The following is a 19,191-nucleotide window of genomic DNA, read 5'->3' on the forward strand; positions in this document are numbered from 1 at the left end:
GCCTCATTAGCTAAAGTGGTACCTCAGGTTAAGAATGGTTTCAGGTTAAGAACGGACTTCCGTAACAAATTAAGTTCATAACCAAAGGTACCACTGTATAATGATTGAAAACTGAAAATTGAGATAACATAAAAGACAAAGCAAAAAAGAAACCTTAAAAAAAATCTGCAACACAACCTGGTGAGAAGTAAGTCCAACTGTACACAATGGGGCATACTCTAAGTTGATATAGAACTGGAGTCTTAGCTGGGATCTGCTCTCAGAAAGCACTTCTCTAATTTCAATGGGTTAAGAGCATAAAAAGTTCTGTCATCAGAAAAAGGATAAGGCAAAGTCGTCCACTAAATTAGCATGTTTATTTGTCAGTTGGTAAGAAGTCTGTTACTTATGTAAGCAGCAAAACAAAATCAGAGCACGAATGATTCCTATGCAAAATCACTGTGAGCAATAGCCTCTGCAGTGACCATTACACTTCTTAACCAAACATACAGAACATGCCATATGAAAAAGTTACTAACTGAAATACGTGCATTAAATATTGGGAGAAAAAAAGGTTTACATTTTTATTATAATTTACTTTAACAATCTAAGAAGTTTGCGGCCATCAGCAGTTCCAGTGCAATTTCAGGTGCAATTGGAAATTCAGGAATCTCTGTAGAGCTGTTAGTGTAGCGAACCTTATAGGTGAAATACATGCATACTTTGGATAGGACGTGGGAAGGAATCTCTCTGAAATTCACTTCATTTGTTTCATTTTCGGCAAATTGTCCTGTGTACATAAAAAAAGACAAATGAGCACACAGATCTTTCTGCAAGTAAACATTTCAACAAAACGTTGTGTATGATTTGGTAGAGTTCTTTGCCAGTTGCACCTGAGCATTTTAAGAATGCTGTATCTCCTTTATGCTTTAAAATTACTTCAATTTTGACCAGCTAAAGAAACAATATATTTATTTTATGAATATTTTCTTCAGAAGAATATTTTAACAATATTTATCTTACAAAAACAACTCTTATGACAGTTTTCACATCAGAAGGTACTAGTGGGCTGATCAGAGTGAAATCTTGAACATGACAGAAGCTGTAAAAACAAGTTAATCAGGCAGTGCCCTTTTCAGCACTAGTACAAAGAATGACAGTTAGTTTTGGGCACTCAAACGGATTCTGGACTTCTTTTTTCTTGAATGGTAACCTCTTACCCAACTCCACCCCACATACATGAACATGTCACAGAAAAAGTAGCTTCTGAAAACTCAGGGGAGTTCTAACAGGAGTTTTCTACATGACAAATAAATGCTGTTCAAAGAAAAAGGAACTAGTCACACACTTCAGGTGAATGAGAACCCTTAAGTACACTTAAATTAGTTCTTTGGAGCCTGGCCATTGTTTACATACAATCTAAAAATTATCAGAGGACTATGCCAAAAGAAAGCAGTAAGTTGGTTAAGGAGAAGGTTGGCTGTCATGGATTCTACTTATTCCATTTTGAGAATTGATATTTAATTTCCACATCAGTGACCTTGCTTCAGTTTGGTTCTGTACTGTTTGATGTTTTTTATTTATTTATGATTAGTTTTGTATTTATAACTAGTTTTGTTATGTTTGTGATTACAGTGGTACCTCGGGTTACATACGCTTCAGGTTACACACTCCGCTAACCCAGAAATATTGCTTCAGGTTAAGAACTTTGCTTCAGGATGAGAACAGAAATCGTGCTCCGGCGGCGTGGCAGCAGCAGGAGGCCCCATTAGCTAAAGTGGTGCTTCAGGTTAAGAACAGTTTCAGGTTAAGTACGGACCACCAGAACGAATTAAGTACTTAACCCGAGGTACCACTGTATGTAAATCTTTTTATGTTGTAAACCACCTTGAGCATGGTTTTAACTATGGAAAAGTGGCATACAAATAAAATGATGATGATATAACGCTAAGCAAGAATGAGAGAATGGGGGTACTTAGTGGATAAATTTTGGCTGCTTCACTCCTCCCCATGCCATCCGGAGCTAAGCAATGGTTTGGCTTAGCATTACATTCAAACAAACAAACAAACAAACAAACAAACAAACAAGCAAGCAAACAAACAAACCATGAGCTGTAGCCAAGGTTTGTTCTGAAAAGCGACAAACCACAAGCCTGGGTTTGGATAAAATGCTAAGCTAAACCTGTTTGGGGAAAACACCCTCACAGAGCAAATTTGAACCCCTGGCAAGTCAAGTTTCACCTGTGGACCAACAGTTTTCTCAAACCACAGGGCTTATAGAAAAAGACATGGATTGAGCATTGCAAATGTTAATCTATTTTGGCTTTTCATCTTAGAACTTTATATTAGAAGTCCAGACCAAATTTAAAAGGTGACATAATATATTCATATATGCCAGTTAATTTAAGGAAGCCATCATATAAGTACTTAAAAAATAGTTCTAAAATTTGACAATAAGTATGGTTTTAATATGTATGTCTCTATTGTTGTATCTCAACACATCCCTGCCTGTGACATATTCCGTCAAATGATTTCACCTTATCTTATGTCTGGAACAGTTTCCCAAAACATCTCCATGATGCTACCTCTCATGTTTCTTTCATACTTCCTTCACTTTCTCTGTGAAGACTTTGGCACAATTTACTAGTCCCCATATACAACTGTAATTAAGCCTAATTTAGGAGGCAATGTTTTTTTGGGATGCAGCTTATCTATTATTATGAACTGGATTTTATTGTTAGCCACTATGTCTATTTTTTAATGAAAAGTTGAGATTTCCTATCATTTCCCCTTTCACTGATATCTAGAAGGTTCATGCCTCTCATTCTCTGCAAAGTACCATGTGCATTGTTATATAAATAATTGCTATTCATAAATACAAGAACGAATGAAGTATTCAGAGTCTATTGTTCTTTCTACAAAATATGTCATTGATCAAACTATTATAGACCTCTTGGGTTTATCACCCACTTAAAGAAGCAAAGAGGAATTATATAAGGAAAACAAACTCAAATCTTAGCTGAGAAAAGATACTAGCCTTTGGTACTCAAGCACAGCGGTGTGCAAGGGTGTTTCAAGTGGTCAGTATAGATAAAGGCTTGGATTACAAAATATGTTTATTGTTTCATGTACATGAAGTTGTTGGCCACATTATCTTTGACAGGCATAGAAATAAAAAGAAGAAGAAAAGTGAGCTTCTTTAATTAAGAAGCTGAAAATTTGGTTTATTCTAGTGCCCACATCACAAGCAACAGAAAACCACAATGAAATCCAAATGCATGCCTTTTTGGGGTAAGCTACGCTATATTGAACCTACCTGGACCACTCAACATAGCTTTTATTGTTCCCGATGTGAGTGCATGCTCTCTTTTAACTATGAACTCATGGCCATCCGAGGATATCAATTTCACATACATAGCATCAGGGCCTTCACAGCCCCCATATGTCTTCTCTTCTCCATCTATAATACACAATTATTATTCTACTTCAATTAATGTATGTTAGAAAGCGTAGGAATAAATAAATGAGAAAATATTAAATTTCATTTTAATGTTTAATTATATGTTAAATTAAGAACAGTAAATTAAGAAATGCAAGAACACTAGAAACACCAACACAGTCAAAGTGCTCCAATAACTTTCTGACCTAAGACTCCTGAGCAAACTTAGTAGTAGTGAGATAAGAGGAAAGATCTTCTTGTGAAATCAGCACCTGGTTAAAGAACAGGAAGCAATGAGTTGGAATTCACAGACAGTTCTCACAATGAAGGGATGCAAGACATGTCTGCAAGGATCTATGTTGGGATACTTAACTTGTTCATGAATGACCTGGAATTAGGAGTGATCAGTGAAGTGGATGGAAGAAATACAGGAAGCTACAATATACCAAGGGACGCGGGTGGCGCTGTGGGCTAAAGCCTCAGCGCCTAGGGCTTGCCGATCGAAAGGTCGGCAGTTCGAATCCCCGCGGCGGGGTGCGCTCCCGCTGCTCGGTCCCAGCGCCTGCCAACCTAGCAGTTCGAAAGCACCCCCGGGTGCAAGTAGATAAATAGGTACCGCTTACCAGCGGGAAGGTAAACGGCGTTCCGTGTGCTGCGCTGGCTCGCCAGATGCAGCTTTGTCACGCTGGCCACGTGACCCGGAAGTGTCTCCGGACAGCGCTGGCCCCCGGCCAATAGATGTGAGATGGGCGCACAAACCCCAGAGTCTGTCAAGACTGGCCCGTTCGGGCAGGGGTACCTTTACCTTTACAATATACCAAGCAAGACCAGTGGTCCGTCTAGCTCAGTATCGACACATACTGGCAGCAGCTCTCTATGATTTCAGACAACAGGCTTTCCCAGTCCTACCTGGAGATACCAGGGATTGAATCTAATACCTTCTGAATGCAAAGAAATTGAGGACATGCCTAGATAATTAGTACTCACACCTGAGTGATCAATTAGTACTCAATACCTATGGCCTTTCCCCGGTCAATGTTATTCACTGGAAATAGGTGTAAAGTGAAAGACTTTGGGGCAAAAAATCCTAACTTCATAATACACTGTTGGGGTCTGAGTTGGCAATGTGGAAAAAATAAACACTCAAAAGAAAAATGCATGTACTTCTATTCTTCCATTATCAGAAACACATATGCAACAGTCATGCATGTACACAGCTCTCTTCCTTTCTCTCCCACACATAGATACATGCAGACAAACACATTCATACACCAGACATGCAGGCACACATAAATACATTTTCAGCATTTCCAGGCTTCTTCACTCCAGCGCTTGAAGATCTCTAAAGAGCCGGCAGAGGGGTTTAATCACCTGATCTTGGCACTAAGCACCATGGTGCTAAGCTCAGAGATAAAAGTAGAAGGGAATATTTCTCTCCACTCCCACTTTGGTGCTGGGGTTAATGGAAATGCTGCCTTTTACTCTGAAAGAGCAGGCAGAGGGCTTATCTCCAATCTTAGCACTGAGATTGGACACAAGAGACAGCTCTGTCCGCAATTTAAGGCCTTATGTTCAAGCTCCATAAAATGGCATGGGATGACTAGGAAGTGAGTGGGATCTGCTGGAACAGGCCTAGTTGACTAGACAAGGATGTGGCTGACCAGAGGCTACCTACCACTGCCACAGATATCTGGCTAGTCACAGTGGGAAACAGGATGCTAGACTAACTATGTCTTTCTTCTGATCCAGCAGGGCTCTTCTTCTAGCTTTTATCTCCTTAGTTGCTCAGCACCTTTTCACATTGGATGGGTGCTGATCTACTAATCAGAAATCCTTGAATCTACTGAAGTGTTTTCTCATTGATGTTTAAACTCTGTTAACTTCCTATTATATCAATATAAAAATGCAAGATTAGCAACTTCACCTAGAAACAAGGGAAATATTTCCTTCATCTCAGCATTGTTGAAAGAAACTAAAAGAAAGCAGTTGCAGGTGGCTGGTGCATTATTTCGACCAAATGACTTTTGTTCTTTGGTATAGTACATGTCATTTGGAACTCTTCCTTGATAGAAGCTAGGCATTAAATACATATACAATTTCATGCATTAAACAAGTAGAAATAAGTTTTACAGCACAATGCAGGGCAGGTCTAATTATAATTAAGTTCTAATGAGTGCAGTGTCATTTATTCCAAGGGATTATAGGATTGCAGCCTTGTTCTGTTTCTTCCCTTGCCCCCATATGCCCCATTCATTCCAGCCAGTTATCAAGTATACTCTAGAACTTCCTGGGCTTGGTTTGTAGGGACATAAGGCAGCCACTTTGCAAACACTAAGCAGATCTCGGTCTGATCTGCGCTAAGAGGTATTCCAGAAAAAAGAGTTATGTACAAAAGCACCACAAGTAATTACAGAATTGTAGAGTTTGAAGGGACCACAAGGGTTATCTAGTCCAACCTCCTGCAATGCAGGAATCTCCTTGCTCAATGTGGGTCTTGAACCCACAACACTGAGATTAAGAGTCTCATCTACCAACTGAGCTATCCTGTATTGTTGCTTTCAAGATGTCATTAAACATTTTACCAAAACATGGAGAAAATAAAACTAGGCATTTATGATATGCTTACAAAGCAAAGGTTGTTGCCAAAGATATTTTTCACAGTACACTTACCCATCTCTTCTTATCAGATGGTTGGTTCTTTGCCCCTAGAGCCTTTGCAATAATATCTGAAAACAAACAGAAAAGTACATATACATTTAAGTTCATTGCGAAAAGCAAAATATGTGGATTGGTGGCAATGTAAAAGGTCATAAACGGCAGTCCTTTCTATAGCTGATATTAAAGTTAAATAAAAACATGACTCAGCTATGTTTACTGTGCCACATTACCACATCACATGTAGACCAGTGTTTTCATTAATCAGTACCAACCAGTATGAGATCAAGGTCACCCAAAACTTCTTATTGACTAACCAATCCCATGACAATTTCCAGGAATAACCTCATAATCTCATCTGGGTGTTTTTTGGCCACAAGACTCCAATTCAGATCTCAGATCCAATTAGATAGGTTAACTTTGGGGCACTGTCTGAATACATGCCTAATGGCTTTCTACCAAAGTATTTTTTTTTTGCTTATTAGAACTACTTTTTCCTCAGGTCCTGCTTGAACCAGATTCTCACCCCAAAAGAGGTAAGTTATCTGAATTATTCATACATACCTTTTTAACTTCAGGACTAGATTACTGTGATATGATTTATGTGGAGCTTTGCTTGAAAAGAGTTAGGAAATTTCCAGTGGCCCAGAATAAGGCTACCCAGATGTTGGCCACGGAAAGCCAAGATAGCATACAGTGGTGCCTCGCAAGACGCGAGTCTTTTCGTCTTGCGATGTTTTTCGTCTTGCGAAGCACGGTCCGTCGCAACTGTGCCTCTTCAAGCGGCTTTTAAAAAAAGCGCAAGACATTTTCGTCTTGCGAAGCAAGCCCATAGGGAAATTCGTCTAGCGAAGCAACGCAAAAATGGAAAAACCCTTTCGTCTAGCGAGTTTTTCGTCTTGCGAGGCAGCACTGTATAAGGGTCTTCACGGGATACAAGTTGCCAGGCTCAACTGAAAATATTGGTCCTCAATATAGTCTCAAGGTCAATTTTCAAGGCACTGGCCGTCCCAGAAATAACCTCTCCTTTAAGTTCATTGGGGAGATCCAGTTCCAAATATAATAATAATGATGATTATGATGATGATGATGTATGTGCATGTATATGTATATACTACCCATCTGATTGGGTTGCCCCAGTCACTCTGGGAGGCTCCCAGCAAAAATAGTAAAAACATAATACAACAGTAAAAACATAATACAACATTAAACACTGAAAACTTCCACATATGATATGTAATTAAAAGTTTTCTATTGTCCAACAGGACTGATTTATCCTTTGCTTTTGTAGGTAGGTGGATGCCTTTTATTCTACCTAGCTTCTATAGACAGATGGACTTTTTCATAATACAAATTTAGTACTATAACAAACAAACAAACAAACAAACAAACAAACACACAAACAAACAGTAAAATGTGTTTTCATTTTGAATGGTTTATTAAATTATATTATTTAGGTGCTTTGGGGTTTATTTTTGCTGAGAAGTAGCAATAAACATTATTTCATTGAGACAAGTTATACTTCCTATGAGCCGGTAAGCACTCTTTCAGGTTGCAAGGGAAGAAACAATGAAAGAAGGGACAATCACAATGGGCACAGATAGGGACTGGAATCACCTTTATAGTCACTTCCTTCACTATTTAAGAATACAAGTTAATCAAAACAACAAAATTCACTGTTGCACAAGTGGACTTTGGCTCACACAGTGGAACTTCCCCTTCCCCCCCCAAAAAAAATTATGGATGATCCCCCAGCATTGGGGGTGCAGGGAAGAAAAATGCAACACAAACACACAAAACTGTTTCACTACCATCTCATATCACAAATCAGCCAAAGGGAGAACACACCACCATAAAAAAACCACTTAAAACTGAATGACCTACCCTTCTACATTAATGAAACTTTGGGTCTTGGCCACTTTCCTGCCTAGTCATGCCACTCCTATAATGTCTCTTCCCAGTCTCAATGGAGTTCTTAGCTAACATAATGGCTACTGCACATTTCACTCCCACCAGTGATCAACACCATACTTGGTTACACCCATGTTTTGAAAAAACAAAAAAACTTTCCATTATTGCAAAGGAATAATATCTGACAACTTATGCAAGTGCTGGGGAAGAAATAACAGAGCAGAAGAGGGAAGGTTATTTACAACCAGCACAAGCCTGCAAGTTTTCATGGATGATGTAATTAATGGTTGCTATATCATGTCATTCCAAAAACTTATGAGAAGCCCCTTTTGTTTCCTGTCTACATTATAAAGGATTAGGTGTCCCATGATTTATCACAACTCTATAAAAGGTCCCATCACCACATTTCTAAAAAGATATTTAATTGTTCTGCCTACTATTTTATGGAAGAGCATCAAAGATATAAGACAATGCCTTCTTTAATTTTGTTGACAGTGATAAAAGACAACAGAAAGAGGAGTTTTGACCTTTAGAATATAAACCATCTGTATGTTGTAAGTAGCATAACATCCACCAAGCTTTTTGCATAGTTTTCCAGATATAAGAATCTGTTATCTGCTACTTTCCCACACTGTGTATCTGCTAACATTCTTGTTTTCAGCCTACCAATTCCCCACCCAACAAATGCACTGCAAGCAGATCTGCTGGTACAAGCTTTATATTGTAGTTATTCAAAAGGTTGCTGGATACCAACAGCTATTTAACACTTAGGCAGCAGATTTTCTAAGAGTAGCTTTGCTGAATTTATCATGGGGCAGGGAAGCATATGAAGGTCTCTTTGCATAATCAGCATACAAGCACACTGATTAATATTCTGTCTACATGCTATAATAAATATCAACTGAAATGAAATTTAGAAACAAACTAAATAAGAACTGCAATTTGATCAAATTTGTAACTGAAAATAATATTTGGGCCACTGAAGATTATGGGAACAATCCTACCCCATAGCAAGATCTGCAGGGATGAGTGGCATTATGATCAGGCAGATCTCCGACTGACCCTGGAGGTTGTTAGGACAGTAAGGCTATGCCACCTTAACTCCCCCATCCTTGGATCATTCAGAGCTACACTGGCATATTTCCACTTCCCAGCTGGAACCCAGCAACTGAGCTTCCCTTGAGGATCTTAAAATAGCATAAGCCCTGAGAATGGGGTATTCCAGGAGTGTGGTGGGGGGAGGACCAGAGAGGGAGGATTTGGGCTTAGTCATGTGACCTGACAACCCATTGTAAGTTAAACTAGCAAAATGGGAACTTTACCTCAAGCAATATTTTAAAGGCTTATTCTCCCTCTGTCAAGCTTAGGCCAGCTCAGCCAGCAGTAGCCGTTTCTGAATGAATATTGGATCTGGTGTAATTTATGCAGGTTTAATTTAAGCTGGGTTTACCATGCACCAGTTTCTTGTGTATAGGACTGCTCCTATATGTATGTTGCCTGTAAAAACTGTCCCCACTACCTGGTACAAAAAATAATAATTTTAACTCAATGTATTCTCAAGCGCATCTGAAAGAAGTTTTGTTTTGATTGCCAATTAATTCACCCACAAACAATGAACTGGAATTTGGCTAATTGTGTCCTAAAACATGTGATTCATTATTTTTATGGCAATGCAATGAAAATTATGCCCACTCATACACAAACACCATTAAGATTAATCATATGAAAAGAGGAAGTCCTGGAATTTCTGAAAGAAAATTATTAAGATTTACTTATATTGTGACATTTAGAATACATGCAGCAGGTGCTACATCAGAGGAGCTTTGAACCAGAACAGTTAAAGTCATGAAGTGAGCTCCTTTCATTTACTAGGCCATGGGCCTGGCTCTTGATATCCCCACCTTGAACGATAAAGATGGATATCAGACACTGGTCCTTTCTAGTGGTTACACATTGGTCAAGAAACTCTGTTTCTCTACCTATTCACCTGGTCCCTCCATTAACCGATTTTTAAAGCGACTATAAAAAACTGCTTTGTTTTGCTAAGCGGGGGTGGAAATAACTCGAGTTCTGAATTTTAATTCAGGTTGTTTTGTGTCATAAGCTGTTTTAAAATACCAGCAAGAGCCACTTGGGAACCGAGGCTGAAAAACAGGGGGGTTCACTGCATAAATAAAGGCTGATTTCAGGTCACTCACTCCATGCCTAAACTATACACAGACAGACTGCTTTCCGAGACTTGGGACGTGAAGATCCCCCTACCCGGCGGTTTTAGGAAAAGAAGGGTTAGAAGCCAAGCAACACTGAAATCTGGGTACACTCGGGTTTTAACTGATTAGGAAAAAGAAGCGCGACAGTGAGAGGAAAATCCAGACGCGAGATCATGTGGGATGAAAAAAGCGCAGGCCGCATGGAGACTGTGATGTGGATGTAGCTTTGGGTTCCTCCTCAAGGCGGTGGGACTGAGGTGCCCCTGGGCTCTTTCGACAGAAGTGGGCCGTCTGTTTCGTATATGGAGCGGCGGCGGCGACAGGGGGAAGAGTCTGAGGCAAACGGAAGAGTTTTCGGGGGGCGAGTCGGGGTGGAGAAAAGGGGGAGGACGAAGTGAGGCGAGGACGGCGCAGCGCAGTTAAGAGCGGACAGAAAAGCGCCGCCCGGCGAACGCGTTCGGTTCCCTCAGGCTCAGCGGCGCCTCGGTCGCAACGGGATCTGCTTTTCACCCCGCCTCTTCCCAAAGTCAACAGGACGGGAGGAAAAGGGTCCCCGGCGGCAGTCACAACACGCGGAAAGGGAAGGAAGGGGTTTGCCGGTCGGCCCCACCCGCCGGCGCTCCCCCGTCCCGGCTCACCTCTGCCCTGCCAGCGCCCGAAAGATATTCGCCGAGTAGCTTCTCAGGCCCCTCACGGTTCCAGCCGGGACAACCGCCCCCCCCTCTCCGCCCCAAACCACTTCCTTTCGGTCACGGACACCGGTTTCCGGTCTCCGAAGTGGACGCGCACGGAAAACCATAGAGAGAGGAAGGGGAGAGAAAGGCTGAAGTAGCGCCCCCTGTAGTTCCCCTCTGATTCGACAATAACAAAGAGGTTGGCGGCACCGTAAAAAGATTGGTTTTGAGTCTTTGAGGCAGGGTGATCTGGGGTCACGAAGAGTCGGACACGACTAAACAACAACAACAATCTGTAGCCCTCCATATGTTGCTGAACTCCCAATGATCAGGAATGATGGGAGTTGCAGTCCAACGTCTGCATCTGTAGTTTAAGGTTCCAGAAGGTTCTGGCTACCTTCATGAAAGCTGATCTAGGCATCTTTTTAATTTTTTATTTACTTTTGCGCTGCAGGTGGGAAAGAGAAATGCCAGACAAGTAAAAGGAACATCCCATTTCCAGGCAATGGGAGTGTCACTATAGTGGTTTAAGTTTATAAATAAAGCATAAACAATATAAACAACTCCCATCGCTTTATTGGGGAAAAACTTGAAATTTGCATCCTTGGGATCACGGGGCCACAGTTCCCGGTAATTTCTCCTGTGGGATTTCCTTAGTTGCGCAAGTTCTTTCTATCTACGCAAATGACAAGGGGGCGGCTTCAGTCTTACATTGATGAGCCCAGTATACCCATGTCACGGGATTTTAATGCTATGCTATTGCAGAAAAAGGCATGCGCTCCTCATCCTTCAGTCTATGCAATTCGTAGAATAGTGGCCCGGGAAAACCCCAGCCGCGTCGCGTCTGCGTGCCCGTGGCATGTTGGGAAACGTAGTTCGCAAGAGGCTGCTTCACTAGAAATAGCCAGCCGCGCATGCGCACACATCGGAGTGGCGGCAATTCGCCGCGCCGAAGAGGCCCAATCATCAGTCCAATCCCATGGGAGGTAAAAGACAGATACAGGAACTCCCTCTGGAACGGAAGAAGCGGCAGGCTGAGTGAGGCGCGGTTTCGCCACCCGGAAGGGCTGAGCTGCTCTCGCGAGACTTTGCAGTATGTCAGCCGCCGCGAGAAGGTGGAGGTTTGAATCCTCCTCCAGTGGCGCCCGCTAAACCGTCGCGGCAGCTGGAATCCCTTTATCGGGAGGCCGATCTTCTGTAAGTTTTACTCGGAAGTAAGTCGAGCAGAGGGGGTTGGGCTGGCGGGCGAAGGTAGTTCAATGCAGAGTAGATCCATTGATCCATGATAACTTGGGTTCATGGATCTGCTTCGCGTGTAACTTAGTTGGGTGCAATCCTACAGGGAAACGAGCCTCGCCGCCCCGTAAAGGATAGACAGATTTAGGCTGTAGTTCCGTGCACGCATAAGCTGCCATTGAACACAGTGGTGGGTTACTTTTGAGAGGGTATGTACAGAGTTTCATCGTTAAAGCTGCAATCCTAGACACACTTGAGAGGCCAAGTCCCCTGAGAGATTTACAGTCATGCACAGGATTGCGTTGCTAGGCTGCAACCCACTGCACACTTACTTTGGAGTTAGCCCCGTTGAACAAAGTGGGGCTTCCCTCCGAGTAGGTGTGCGTGCCTAGGCCTGCACCGCTGTTGTGGCAGTAGCATGTCCAGAGCTGCATTCCTTTTGCATAAAGTAAGCCCACCACTAATGTGGGGGCTATGTTCTGGGGTTCACACCTAAAGCCAACTCTTGTACTGTCACATCACATTGGGTTCAATGGTGCGTGGGATTGCCAAAGTCTCTCTCTTTTTTTTTGCTGGACGCCTGCCCTCTTACAATTTATTTTTTAGCCAAGTGTGTAAAGCTGAATACATACAAGTTAAAAGAGTGTAAGTTGACTCATGCTGGTCGCAGTAGTAGATAGGTAGCCGTGTTGGTCTGCCATAGTCAAAATAAAAAAAATTCCTTCCAGTAGCACCTTAAAGACCAACTAAGTTAGTTCTTGGTATGAGCTTTCGTGTGCATGCACACTTCTTCAGATACTGGTATCTGAAGAAGTGTGCATGCACACGAAAGCTCATACCAAGAACTAACTTAGTTGGTCTTTAAGGTGCTACTGGAAGGAATTTTTTTATCATGCTGGTCGCTTCGAGAACAGTGTCCAGCCATCTCATCCTCTGTCGTCCCCTTCTTGTGCCCTCCATCTTTCCCAACATCAGAGAGTCTTCTCTTCTCATGAGGTGGCCAAAGTATTGGAGCCTCAGCTTCACGATTTGTCCTTCCAGTGAGCACTCAGGGCTGATTTCCTTAAGAATGGATAGGTTTGATCTTCTTGCAGTCCATGGGACTCTCAAGAGTCTCCTCCAAGACCATAATTCAAAAGCATCAATTCTTCGGCGATCAGCCTTCTTTGTGGTCCAGCTCTCACTTCCATACATTACTACTGGGAAAACCATAGTTTTAACTATATGGATCTTTGTTGGCAAGGTGATGTCTCTGTAACTTCCTTAGTAGGAACTTCTTCTACTCTGCTGGATTTACCTCTGAGTGAGGAACGTCCCAGTGCATCCACCCAAACAGGAGATGGACAGCATTCCATCAACTTTTCTCTGGCAGCATTCCTGCTGGTGGTAACCAGCAGAACCCCCCCCCCCAAAGCAGGGTGATTTGGGGCAGGGAGCGGCTGAGCATGCAGGATCTGCTGAATATTGTCCAGACTGCTGCTATTGTGTGATGGCAGTGGGCTCAACTGGGCCTTCTTGCTCTCTTAGCCTGGAAGCTAATGCAGCAAAGCAGCATTTTTTACTTCCAGCTCTACAAGACAGTTGAGATTATCATTAAGCAGTTACTACAGTGTTTTTCTGCATAGTGTTGACAGGCAACTATGGGTTGGCTAGTTTGTAATTATCATGCAAAATTACGGTATATATAGTCTATCTAGCAAGTGAAAAACATGTATAGTTTACTGTATTTTTTGTATGTTCTGTTTGTCTTTTTTTTTTTGCAGAACTTTACTTACTTTATCACTCTATACTTTCGTTTGCTGCAGATATTTTTGAAGCCTATTGACAAGCATCTACAAATATCCAAGGTTGAAGACTGATCTTGAAATCATGGACTGCGGTCCCAAATTTGTTGAAACTCTAAAGAGGATTGGCTATCCAAAGGCAGATTCTCTTAATGGAGAAGACTTTGACTGGTTGTTTGAAACATTGGAAGATAAGTCATTTCTAGAATGGTTTTGTACGACATTGAATGAGAGTCATACCTTATCTGAAGAAGAGCTGCAGTCATTTAATCTGCTCCTTAAATCAGCAAACCCACTATTAGAAGAGGATGCTCTAGATGAAGCGCTGAAGACATGTAAGTCTCTTGAACTTAAAACCAACAGTTGTGATGAAGACAAAGAAGAAAACCTTAAAATATTAGAGGATGAGCTTCAGACCCTTCAAAAAAGGAAACACCTAAAAAGCCGTCGTCGGAACAAGCTTCAATCAGTGGCCTCAGCCAATAACCTTCTGTGCCTGAAGCTGAAAGACACAGGAGAGGAAAAACCTAAAACCCTGAAAGAGGCGCAGGGAATTCTCAATGCCATGAATACAAAGATAAACAATGAGCTGCAGTCTCTTACTCAAAAAATCGGAAAGTTGACCTCTTTCTTTGCTGTTGCATCCAGACAACAAGAACTGGACTCTGCTCCTGTCCTTTTAGCCCAACTTGCCTTAGATAAATACTTGTGTCAAGAAGAGCAAAGCACAGCAGCCCTTACTTTGTATACAAAAAAACAATTTTTCCAAGGTATATCTGAGTTGGTTGAAAGTTCTAATGAAGACAATTTCCAGCTTGTAGATATACGGAATTCTTTTACTTCTGATGAGAGCAATGATGTATGTGAGGATAGGCAAGAGCTAACCAGGTTGAAGATGGCTTATGTTTGTGCTCGGCATCAGCTGATTCAGCAAGAAGCTAAGAATCTAAGCATGAAATCGGGTCTCCAGTGGGCAGAGGATAATATTTGTTCTTTAAAGAAGGTATGTATTGAAGATGATTATTATTTTAGAACCAGACTCTTTGTCACTGTACAGATACTGTATAAAGAGTATGGGGTGTAGCCAACAAAGCCATTGCTCCTGTTCCCTGGAAAGAAAGGAGAAGTTCTGTTGTATGAGCAGAGGTTGGTGTGTGAGTGCCATGGCAATTGGACTTTACCCTGTCAATGTGAAGTTGAATCAGTTTTAAGTTTTTAAAAATTCTATTTTAATTTTAACCACCAGGCTATTTTTTAAAAAAAGCAACTTAAATTGGATTTTATATATCTCTTTAATCAGTTTTTAATTAATGAGACTGTAACTAAAATGGCATTACAGGTATATTGTTGATAGCTATAAAATTATTGAGGTATTGAGCCTTATTAGTATTATTTTCTAGAGAAGTATTCTGTTTGTGTATCTGTCTAATTCCTAAAGTAACGTTTTGAATCTTTTATATATTAAAATTTTTTCTTCCTTTATTAAAGAAGCTCAGTATCTGAATTTGGAACTTGTTAGTGACAGAAGTGAGACAGTAGAAGTGTATGGTTTACAGGATCTGTTTGTTTGTTTGTTTGCTTGCAGACTCCTGGAAAAGAAAATGTTGAAACCAGAATTTCTAGCCTGAACAGCGACATTTCAAAACTCAAAAAGCACTTGGCTCAAATAAACAATGAAACTCTACCTTTGCTAGTAAAGGAGGATGCAGAGCTATTGAATATGCCTGTGGTGAGGGGTGATTTTGATTTACAGATTGCTCGACAGGACTACTACATATCAAGACAAGATCAAATTTGTAATCAGTTGATCAAACAGAAGGCATCCTTTGAACTTCTTCAGTTGGCTTATGAAATTGAGTTGAGAAAACTTAGGGATAATAGCCGTCTCCTGGAAAATATAGTACAAGATCTGAAACAGAGCAGTAATACTTTGGTGCAGGTACTAGAAACAATGTCAGAGCCATCAATAACCCATCATAAAATACCAAGAAACACTATTGATTCAAAAGATACTACTGCACAGAGGTAAGCAGTTGATTATTGATAGAATTATGAATGTATTAATTGACGTCTATTGTGGAAAACTAACTAATCCTAAATGTGGAAGTAAGTTCCATTGAAATCAGTGGATTTTTCAAAAAGATAACCACTCTGAGCCAGCATAGTGATTTGAATGTATTGGGTTGGCCTTTGCTGATGATCTTAATTCTTTATACACATAAATGTTCCTGGCCTTAGAATGTTTTCAGCTGCTTCTGATGTATGGAGGCATGCCTTCTCCCAAGCTTAAGCATTTATAAACAAAATTGAGGTTTTAAGCCTGGATACTTGTATTTAAGCTGATTATCAAATTAGGAAGTCATGCTAACTGAACCTATACAGAATCATCATGCAGAAGCCTATTTAAATCATTGGATTTAACTTATTTTGGGGTTGGGATAACTTATGTGGTTTCTCATATGAATTAAGAATGTGTGCAACTCTAGTATAGCCAAACTTGCAACAATTATTTCCTGTGTAATGGGCTGTATATGAGAGAATTAATTGGACCACCTATGGTCTCATAATTTTGTTATTTTCTGCAACTCCTTTACAGAGTTACAGAGAGAAAACAAAAGCTATTGCTGTGCTGCCATACTTAAATGAACAATCAGTTTCTACAAATGAGTTTTACTGAAATAATTGCATTGATCCCCCTTTATCGTGTATTCGGGCTGCTTTTGGAAGATTCCTTGAACATCAGCAAATCTTATTTCTTGTTTTCAAGGCTGTGTCAACTTCTGGAAGGAAGTAATTCAAAGCAGTTGTTCAGAACATATGAAGGCCTTGAGCAGATGGCTGAAAAATTACATCTAGACAGAATGTCAGTGGTTGATCAATTAGCAGTATCTAGCCAAGAACAAATTCTTCTGTCAAAGATGGATGCTGATCTAGGCTCACTTCGCAATTCTATGTACTGTGGAGGAGAAAGGGTCTGTCTTAGTAACCTGGTGAGTAACTGGATTAGGATCAGTTCTGATTGTTGTTGTATGGTGTGCTTGATAATACTTATCATTTTATCATTTTCATATTGAACACCGAGAAATCTGCATGCTATTTGCAGTGGGCCTCCACAAACAAGGTAGACAGAAGTGAATCCTGAAGTTTTGAATAATTACTGACATGAACAGTCTAGCCCAGGTCTGCCCTTTCTGCTGCTTGACCATATTCACTGCCAACAGCTGAGGCTCAGGGTAGTGAGCTCTGGTATATACTCTCTCCCTATACTAGAACTGGACACATGGCTGTAGGAATAGGGAGTGCAGGATAGCTGGCCAGCACCTTCCACCTCCTCTCTTAAGTTCCAAACTACTCAGCCACCACAGGAGAGAGGTGCTGTCTGTGCTCCAAGCCTTGCGGGATCCTTTCTCTGACTACATCCAGCAATGGAACTTGTCATATCATCAAGCTTTCCCATCTTGTCCATGTTTTGATAGGTACCACAGGATGTGCCTTTTGGCTCTGACCACCTAGCTAGCCAGAAGCTGATTTTTTTGTAGGAGTTGATGCCTTCCGAGAAGACAAAAACATCTGAAGTCCTGCACAGTTTTTCTCTTTTTGAAAACTAATTGGAACCTGCAAGAACTGACCCCTGTGAGTTCTCTACATGAGCTTAAGGGGCTCAGAAGGAACGGGTTTATGGCAACCACAACTAAAAGCTTGGTGACAGCTGAGCCAAAATTCATAGATCCCTGATCTAGGTCATAAATTTGGGCTTTTTAAAGGAGCAAACTTTAAAAATGTATGGCTAGTAGCTGCTGAAATTTGCAAGAACATAGTGTGGTGTTTTTCTACTTCAACCTGTATTTAGAGTACACATAAACTGATCTTGTTGTTATTGTATTTGTCCCCATATTTAGGAACTGGCTGAGCAGTTTCACCAGCAGGAATTTCTGTTGAATAAACTGAATCTTCTTATTGTGGATCTTCTTGCTGATATAAAGGCTAAGAAGAAGGTTTTGGAGAATGATAAATTACAACAGATGGAAAGAAAACTGTGGGTGTACTTCTTCAAAGATGAAGAATGCTTGAAGAATGCTGTGGAGAGAATGGAACAGCAGGCTAAGACTCAAGCCTTGTCCTAAAGATTAAATTTTAGATATGTGTTTGAAATGTTTTTTGTGTCTTGTACTGATCTTTGAAATGTAACAAATGGAGGAAAACTCAGAAAAAGGCTTTTCCTGCAGCATCAGGAAAGCACGAAGTGTGTGAGGCACTCAGTTACTGAATCAGGCAATTGTGCATCTTAAATAGTTCAAGTACGGAGGGCAAAAATAATATGAGAAATGTCTTCAGAAGACAAGGCCTAATTATTTTAAGTTAACTGAAAACTATCAATAAACAACCAATGTAACAAACAGAGGGGGAAATCTTATGGTTGATATCCAGCAAAATAACTCTCAGAGTAGACCTGCTAGAATAGTTCATTGATTTCAATGGGTCTCCTCTGAGTATGATTTAGTTGCATATTAACATACAGTAGCTTGCTACAAGGCTTCCAATATTTATCATACTGTTTTGGATGAGAAAGTTTATCATATTTTATCATACTTTATTTTATGCAAAATATTTTATTTTATGGACAAAAAGCACCAACTCAGAATTGGAAGATAGTTCATTCCTCAGAAAATTGGTCCATTGGCCTTTTCTCTTTCTTTCTAGAATTAACAATTCATCATTGCACCATTGCTCTTACTATGTAGACCACATCTTGTATGTATATAAAACATTCCGTATGCCTATTTTTGCCTAATGCTTGTATAGCTTACATTACCTACCGCAGACTTTACTTCCCTGATGTTCTGTAGAATACCTTACACAAAGACCCCACTGCAGTTAATAGAATTGTCCAAGACTTAGCTACAAGTAAGCTCTAAATGCAGCGGGGCTTACTTCTGAGTGGAAATATATAGGAAGCACTGTTAATATACTGTACTTAATGCACAATTAAGGATTGTTGCCTTTAATCTCAATACTTAATTCCCATAAACCCTATAGAGTTTAATATTACTTCCAAGTTAAGTGCTTTTTCAATTAGACTGTAAATGTTGATATGATTGAAGTATGATTTAGTGTTCTAAGTAAACCACTAAACCACCTTGGGCTAGTCACACTTCTCTGAAGTCTCTCAGCCTCACTCACCTCACAGAGTGTTTGTTGTGGGGGAGGAAGGGAAAGGAGATTGTTAGCTGCTTTGAGACTCCTTAAGGGGAGTGAATGGCGGGGTATCAAGTCCCAAAGTTTTCAACTTTTTTGAATCCACG

At 40.7% G+C, this 19,191-nt stretch overlaps 2 protein-coding genes and 1 long non-coding RNA gene across 4 annotated transcripts; 2 read left to right on the forward strand and 1 right to left on the reverse strand.

Moving 5' to 3' along the window:
* Positions 1 to 337: 337 nt before the first annotated feature.
* Positions 338 to 10,992, reverse strand: ELOC (elongin C). The gene is made up of 4 exons (XM_081205925.1): positions 10,833 to 10,992; positions 6,089 to 6,144; positions 3,296 to 3,439; positions 338 to 769 (listed from the first exon to the last, which is right to left on the reverse strand). The coding sequence occupies exons 2-4, from the start codon at positions 6,090 to 6,092 to the stop codon at positions 579 to 581; spliced, it is 339 nt and encodes a 112-aa protein (XP_081062051.1). The 5' UTR covers positions 6,093 to 6,144; positions 10,833 to 10,992; the 3' UTR covers positions 338 to 578.
* On the forward strand, positions 786 to 3,386 carry LOC308593497. The gene is made up of 2 exons (XR_014010983.1): positions 786 to 1,600; positions 1,829 to 3,386. It is a non-coding gene; the product is annotated as an uncharacterized lncRNA (long non-coding RNA).
* Positions 6,223 to 18,043, forward strand: HAUS3 (HAUS augmin like complex subunit 3). Of its 2 annotated transcripts, none has more exons than XM_081205924.1 (5): positions 6,223 to 6,609; positions 13,910 to 14,891; positions 15,474 to 15,913; positions 16,656 to 16,878; positions 17,788 to 18,043. In XM_081205924.1, the coding sequence occupies exons 2-5, from the start codon at positions 13,974 to 13,976 to the stop codon at positions 18,010 to 18,012; spliced, it is 1,806 nt and encodes a 601-aa protein (XP_081062050.1). In that variant the 5' UTR covers positions 6,223 to 6,609; positions 13,910 to 13,973; the 3' UTR covers positions 18,013 to 18,043. The 2 variants fall into 2 exon arrangements, with proteins under 2 accessions (XP_081062050.1, XP_081062049.1); XM_081205923.1 differs by lacking the exon at positions 6,223 to 6,609 and adding an exon at positions 11,454 to 12,082.
* Positions 18,044 to 19,191: the final 1,148 nt, after the last annotated feature.

The sequence above is a fragment of the Podarcis bocagei genome (assembly GCF_964188305.1).
Source record: "Podarcis bocagei genome assembly, chromosome: 8".
NCBI classification, from domain to species: Eukaryota; Metazoa; Chordata; class Lepidosauria; order Squamata; family Lacertidae; genus Podarcis; species Podarcis bocagei.